The following is a 7,601-nucleotide window of genomic DNA, read 5'->3' on the forward strand; positions in this document are numbered from 1 at the left end:
AACTGGCGCCATCTATGGGAATACAAACTCGAGCTAAGACGTTGATGATCCTCTTGTTTTTCAAAAAAAAATTTTATATGTTTCACTATATGATTTATTTTTCAATTTCCAGTGAGAGTACATTCATTCCCTCATCATCATCATCGTCGTCGTCGTCGTCGTCATCATCATCATCGTCATCTCTAGCTTAAGATCCAACCAAAATCAACTTCCTACTAATTATTATATTCTCTATCTCTAAAATTATGCCGCAATCACCATTACTGAAAATTTCCACACCTCCAACATCAAATCCAAATGAGAAAATCTTCCCCCTACCATTGTCTTGTCAAGATCACTCCTTCACCACACTGTCGCATCTGGCGCGCTCCAGGGCCTTGCAGCCATTCACCGCAGTTTGACCCAACCATGCAACAACACAGGTCACGCTCCCCTTTTGGCCAATGCCCAGACCTGTATCACCTCCATTTCATCTCTCTCTCTCTCACCTCCTGCCACAGGTGCCCAACCCCACAACTCTGCCAACGATAGAAGTATTAATAGGATAATTTGTATCCAAAGTGATGTTCAAACTACCCATCTCTAGAAGATTCAAGAACTTGGATGCTTAAGAGTTTTTGGGGATACATGAATCAGAGTTAATGATAGATGCATTTATTGTAATCAATAGTCTCTTTAGTCATCAGTATGTAATCCTATAAAGTAGACTAAGTAGTTATGTTCTACTATTTGATGTACCAGAGTGAACAAGATTTATCTATTCAAGAGAGTTCATAATATTTCCTCCAAATTATATTTTATCCTGTTTCACTTATTAATCACAAAACCAACATATTTATGGCATCGGAGCCACCCGTTGGCAAAATATAATCCCTCTATTTTTTGATGGCTTCCACCAATAACAATGAGTTAGCCTTCACATATTCCTAGCAAGATATTCCAATTTTTATCAGCCAAGACTACGAGCAATGGCGTGTTCTAATGCAAACACTATTTATATCCCATGATTTATGGGATATTGTGGAAGATGGACTGCAGCCTCTTGAGCAGGTAGCTACGATGACAACTGTAGAAAAAAATAGCATAAAGAGAACAAGACCAAAGATGCACGAGCCTTGTCCTTTATGCACCAAGGGGTAAGTTGATCCATTCTTCCACGAATTACTATTGTCGAAACATCGAAAGATGCTTGGCAAGTATTGAAAAGTCAATTTGGAGGACGTGATAAAGTTATTGCAATCAAGCTACAAAACATATGGCGTGATTTTGATAACCTGATGATGAAAGAAATTAAACCATACAAGATTTGCATGTGTTTGAACATATATGCGCGCGAGAGAGAGAGAGAGGACCAAAGAGAATAAAATTGATACTGATGAAAGATTCTATATTTGACAACTTTTTTCCAATTGCCATTTTTTTATCAAAATAATTGAGGTTTTTTTTTTGTATTCTTTTCAATAAATAAGAAATTTTTAAATAAGTTTACAAAAATAGGTGGGATCATGAGGGATATACTTGTCAAATTGCAACAAAATAGCTACTACCTCCGTCCCAATTCAATAAGCCACAAGGCTTGGACACGGATAATAAAAAATGAATAGTTTATAATAAAATAGGAGAGAGAAATTAACTTTTTTTGATGATATATTTGTCCAAAAAGTAAGAAAGAAAAATAAAGAAGAGATATGTAAATAATGAGTTATGTGAGAATATTTATTATGTATTGACTTTTCATTTTGGGAAGTTACCTATTAAAATGGAACGTTCAAATAAAAAAACATGACCTATTGAATTGGAACGAAGGTACTATAAAACTTATAGTTTTGTGAAGTAGGATAAAAAACTTATCCCTCTCATTTATTTGGTTATATATAAAGTTCCCCTTTTTCTTATATGAACTAATTTGACAATTTTTTTAAAGTTATTGGCATCACAGGACAACTTATGGAATACATGGATTTAATAGAACAATTAAACTATGAGATGGGATAAAACAATAATATGTTCGAGGATATAAAGAAAAGTCATTATATTCGGTCAAAATCCCCAAAATGAGTCAAAGTAAGTACCCAATTCAATCCGTAATCAACACATTGCCATGTCATTCTAATTTTAGTGGTGTCAAGGAAGGATATGGGTTATGATTGGAACTCTGTATGTTGTGGTTCTAGTACATTCAATGACATGGCCGCGTGATAACGACCTGTTTGAGTTGCCGGAGAAATTTCTGAAGCAAGTTCCAGACATATTACTTGTGATTTTTACTCTACCATCAGCTTCCTGTACATTTGTTATTTTCTGCTTAATTATTTATAAATTTCTTTTCTTTGATTTATTATTTATAAATTTCTTGTTAACAGACTCTCCAACTATAGATTAACCTTACCTTACTTTATATACTCCCTCCGTCCCTGAAATGGCTTCCTCTTTGAGAACGGCACGAGTTTTAATAAAAAGTTGTAAAGTGTATTGATAGTGAAGAAAAAGTGATATAATTATTATTGGAAGTTGTGAAAAGTGTTATAATTAGTATTGAGAGTGGTGAAAAAGTGAAAAGTAAGAATAAATAAAGTATTATTAGTGGTGGGGAAGAAAGATGAAGTTATTTGGGGGACGTTCCAAAATAGAAAAAGAGGAAATTATTTTAGCGACGGAGGGAGTATAAAGTTTCTTGAAATGCTTGCTCCGTAGTCCGTACCACAAATTTCGAAAGAGTAGTCACATGTCAGATACTAGCTACTACTTTGGATAGCAGCATTTTTTGAAGATAATTGTGTATAGATATATCTTGAATATGATTGAAACATACGATTGAGCATTAGCACGACTATATCAAAAACTGAATTAAATTAGATAAATAATTGAGATGCATCTTAGGAAAAGAGTGCGAAATGCAGAGCGTGAATGACTTGACTTCACCACACCACTTGCAACTTTTATTTAAAGTAAGACCAAGACTTGGAACTCGCAAAATCCATCCACCCAATCTCAATGACAGTATATATTTGTGAATAGAATAGATCCAAACACCTCCCTTCCGAAAACCACATGGCGGCTTCGGACAGCTGCGGCGGGTGCTGCTGCAGCTTCATCATCACCTCCGGCCTCACGGCGCTCTTCTTGTGGCTCAGCCTGCGCACGTCGAAGCCCACGTGCTCCGTCGAGAAGCTGTACGTGGCGGCCCTGAACACGACGGACAACTCGGCCGGCAACCGCACCATCTACTTGGACCTGAAGCTGGCCAACGGCATGAAGGACAAAGGCGTGCGCTACGCCAACATCACCTTGAGCTTATACTACAACTCCTCCCTGCAGCCCATCGCCAACTACACGCTGCCGGGGTTCTACCAAGGCCACAAGAAGAGCACCCACCGCCGCAGCCTGGTGCCGGCGCCCGGCCTGCCGTGGGCCATGGCCCTCGATGCGGTCTCCAATGGATCCGCGGTGAGCTTCAGGGTGAGGCTGGCCACCAGGGTCAACTTCAAGATCATCTTCTGGTACACCAAGAGGTACCGCTTGGAGGTCGCCGGCGACGTTCAGGTCAACGCCACCGGGAATAAGGTCAGCAAGAAGAATGTTAAGCTCAAGTCTGGGGCGGCGCCGGACCTGCTTCGCCATTCGCTCCTTCTTCTCACTTTCTTTATTATTTTATTCTTGTTGTTTTGTTAGCCTAGTGTCAATTTTTTAGGTGAATGTTCCACGTGTGCTAGCTGAATTGACTGATGGAATTCAATATTTTCACAAAGAATTTTTTTGATGTAAAAGGCGTGGGTGAATATTATTCTAGTATGTGATTATTGTTGTATATATATTTTGGTCAATTTGTTTTTCTTCGAATGTTTTCTTCTTTCCTTGTGCTAATCTTGAAAATGAGGCTCGAATATGGTTGGACTAATGTTGTGTGCCTACTGTTTTGGAATCTGCGTATGAACCTGCACTCTATTTGGATGATCAAATGAGACGGAAATCAGTTCAAGATATGAGACTTCAAATAAAAAATTAAGAGTTTAATTTTATGAATGCCAAAAAATTCAATTAAAATTTATTAATTTCTAACTATGATTTATTGATTTTTATATAGAAATTAATTAGAGTTGATGCACCGTGCACTTTTAATATATCATGTATTTAAATGAATTTAGGGTATAATAAAAGTTCTAAGATAGAGGCTGATGAGGAGTAAAATATGTGTAAGGTAAACTGGACAGCGCAGGAGTCGTCAGCGCTGGGAACAAAGGCAGGGAAAAGAGCCTGAATAGTGTCTTCGGAGGAAAGCATGAGAGGGAGGAACTTCGAGGCCATTTCGAGAGGATTTGAACGCCATAGGCGTCAGGGCTGATATAATCGAGAGGAGGGAAGCAAGTTAGAGGGTCAGATCTGGAATGAAGTACGGAAGGGGCAACACCTAGACTCGAGCAGGGCTGACATAGTCAGGAGGAAAGCTTCAGAGCTGGCGGACGCCTGCAGCGCTGGGAAAGAATGAAGGCACAACTGACTAACAACGACCTAGAAGATTCTTCCTAACCACCGGGGTCACTATTAGCTGTGTAATTACTAGTTTACCCCTGTCGTAGGCGTCTATAAATAGAAGATATGTTGGTCATTGTAAACACATACTATTCAAATACTAATACGATAGTTTTCTTTCTCTCGCTTTAGATGCTCTCGTCTTTTTCTCGTGATTCACTAACACAATACAGGTGAATCCTCCTCCTTATAATTAAAGGGTGAAATTATCGAACTCATCAACTGGCGCCGTCTGTGGGAATTGCGGATCGGGTTTAAGACGTGAAGAAATCTATGCATGAACTCTGCTTGACCGAATTTCTCGGCAAAAGTTGTATATCTTTGTCGGGAATTCGGATGTGAAGGGCTTATACGTTTGTTTATGGATATTTTCAGGTGTTTTGATCGGTTACATGGTGGGTTGTTTACTTGGGTTTTCCCAATTTTGCATGAGTCTTACATGATTTTAGTTTTGACGTATCTTTTGCGTTCTTATAATGGTTACTGTGCTAATTTTTGTTGGGATTCATGTTTTTGGTGGTGGTGGGAACTTCTTGCCAACATATCTATGGAATTTTTGGGATATGGTTTTCTGCTGCTTTATTTGCGGTAGGGATCCGCTATATCTATCGGATTTCTTGGGGATTCCTTGCATGATCTTTGTATCGAACGAAAATTGGCCTTCTTGGGGGAGTTCTTCATGGGAATTATGATCTGCTCTCTCTGTGGATAAGAACACGTGTTATCTGGGGAATTTACTTTATATTATTCTTTTTTGAGATTTCTAACTTTGTTTCTACAGGTCATGGAGGACACAAACATCATAAAAAATTTGATGGGGGATTTCGCGGGAGAGAACATGGCTCTTACTCCTAACACAGCTGCTACCATGACTAATGAGAGAATCCGGGTTGAGGACTTCACACCTACCGGCCCACTCAGGTTTTTGTTGTGTCAGGGCTGCAAGTGACTCCAACTAAACAGGGATCGGTTGCGCAGAGAACGAGACTAGTTAATGTCACCATAACTGAACAAATGTGGTCTTTTCTGTGCTACGCCTGCATGCGACAGATGTTGGGAACGTCTGCACCATCGCTAAACTTGGGGCTACCGGATATCCTAGGGCTAGGGACTTCAGGGCTGCCTACTCAAACTATTCCTGGGGGATTACCAACTGAAAATCCACCACCCTTGGTAAAGAGCACTGTCGTCGTTCCCCCGAAAGGAGCGGGAGAAGCCAGGGCTGAAAAGGTCAAAGATATGCGTCATCAAGGACCCTTGTTCCCGGGAGATATGGAGGGTATCGAGGATGTTGGGGACACTTCCAGTCAGACCAGACCTGTCACAGAATGACGAGAGAGGGGCACAGCGCTGGAGGATCCAGTCCAGTTGCAAGAGAGGGTCTCAACTATGCAACGACATCTCCAAGAATTGGAGGAAGTGATTGAGGAAAAAGAGAAGGAAAAAAACAAGGCTGTCTCACGAAAAATGGGACGGTATGAGGACTCTACCCATTCTAGGGCTGAAAGTCATCGGGAAGACATGTTCATCTGAGGGAGAAAAACAAGCATACTAGCAGAGCTGGGGAAAGTAAGCGCAGACATACCAGTCAGCGCTACCCGAGTGAGGGAATGGGAGAAAACCATCGTCACTAGTATTATCCTGAAACCGTTGCTAGGGTGGGGTCAAGTCCGTTTTCGGAGTATATCTTGGAAGATCCGTTGCCTCGCCACTACAAACCCATTAACATGGAATACGATGGATTCGATGACCCGGAGGTACACATGGCCAGATTTGAAACTATGATCACGTTACATCAGTACACAGAAATGATTAAGTGTAGAATCTTCTCAACTACGCTAACTGGAATGGATCAGCAATGGTTTCGAGCTCTGGATCCTGATTCTATTCATTCTTTTGAACAACTACATGACACTTTCATGTGCCAGTTTGCAAGCTCTAAACGCACTGCCAAGACTGCTATGTCGTTGATGGATTTAAAACGTGCCCCCACGGACGATGACTTACAGTTTACCATTAAGTATGAACAACGCTTATCTAATAACGAAGCTGAGTATGAAACTGTTGTTAGAGCCTTGACAATCTTGTCGGAGCTGGGAGCTGAGTTTGTTCATCTGAAGTTTGATTCACAATTAGTAGTGCAACAATTGTTGGGTGAGTACGACATCAGGGAAAGCCGAATGGCTGTATACTATGTCAGAGCTAGGGAATTGATGTCCAAATTCTAGGACTGCCTCATTGAACAGATACCGCGGGAATAAAACAACAAAGCTGACCGGCACGGTCAAGCATAGCTGGACAAATTCTGTAACTCTACTTTTTTAGCCTAGTGCAGAGGGCAGGCAGGGTGTATTCAGCACAGACGTAAGGGAGGATTGGCGAACGCCCATTCTCCACTTCCTGCGAACAGGGGAACGGCTTGACCCGGTTGTTTCTCAGTGCTGCCTCTATGGCAGGTATTGTATTATCAATGATCAGTTGTACAAGAGGTCCTTCACTCATCCTTTGTTGAAATATCTGTCTCCGGAAGGAGCGCAGTTCGCTCTCAGGGAAATTCACAAGGGTTGTTGCGGGTTTCACGCCGGGTACAAAGATTTGATGAGAAAGATAGTCAGGGCTGGATTTTACTGCCCTACAATGGCGAAAGACGCTAAACAGTTTGTCAGAAAATGTGAAACTTGTCAGAAATATAGCCCGTACATCAATGTCCTCGGGGAGACTATGGGAACCATGTATGCCACTTGCCTTTTTGACAAGTGGGGAATTAATATTGTAGGAAAACTCCCTACAGCCCAGGGCGGGAAATGCTTCTTGATAGTGGCCGTAGACTACTTTTCTAAATGGGTGAAAGTAGAAGCGGTGACAAAAGTCGACGAGTGCACCATCGAGAGATTTCTATGGCGCAACATTTGCTGCAGATATGGGTCACCGAGAGTACTCGTCTCTGACAGTGGGACACAGTTCACGGGAAAACGGATAGAGGATTTTATCACAAAATGGACATTGTGCAGCGCTTTGTATTCGTAGCTCACCCACAAGCTAATGGGCAAGTAGAGCTTACTAATCGCACA

General features: G+C 41.2%; 1 protein-coding gene across 2 annotated transcripts; it reads left to right on the forward strand.

Moving 5' to 3' along the window:
- Window positions 1-2,961: 2,961 nt before the first annotated feature.
- LOC130986968 (protein NDR1-like) lies at window positions 2,962-4,661 on the forward strand. Of its 2 annotated transcripts, none has more exons than XM_057910520.1 (2): window positions 2,962-3,564; window positions 4,146-4,661. In XM_057910520.1, exons 1-2 carry the CDS (start codon window positions 3,052-3,054, stop codon window positions 4,167-4,169), a joined length of 537 nt encoding a protein of 178 aa, XP_057766503.1. In that variant the 5' UTR covers window positions 2,962-3,051; the 3' UTR covers window positions 4,170-4,661. The 2 variants fall into 2 exon arrangements, with proteins under 2 accessions (XP_057766503.1, XP_057766502.1); XM_057910519.1 differs by having other exon boundaries at window positions 4,199-4,661.
- The last annotated feature ends 2,940 nt before the right edge of the window (window positions 4,662-7,601 follow it).

This window comes from Salvia miltiorrhiza, chromosome 5, assembly GCF_028751815.1.
Source record: "Salvia miltiorrhiza cultivar Shanhuang (shh) chromosome 5, IMPLAD_Smil_shh, whole genome shotgun sequence".
Taxonomy (NCBI): Eukaryota; Viridiplantae; Streptophyta; class Magnoliopsida; order Lamiales; family Lamiaceae; genus Salvia; species Salvia miltiorrhiza.

Bases quoted from the DNA above. Each gene is read 5' to 3' on its own strand.
- LOC130986968 (XM_057910519.1), top strand. From the start codon at position 3,052: ATGGCGGCTTCGGACAGCTGCGGCGGGTGCTGCTGCAGCTTCATCATC. The intron at 3,565-4,198 runs GTCAGCAAGAAG...AATATGTGTAAG, and splicing joins TCAACGCCACCGGGAATAAG to GTAAACTGGACAGCGCAGGA.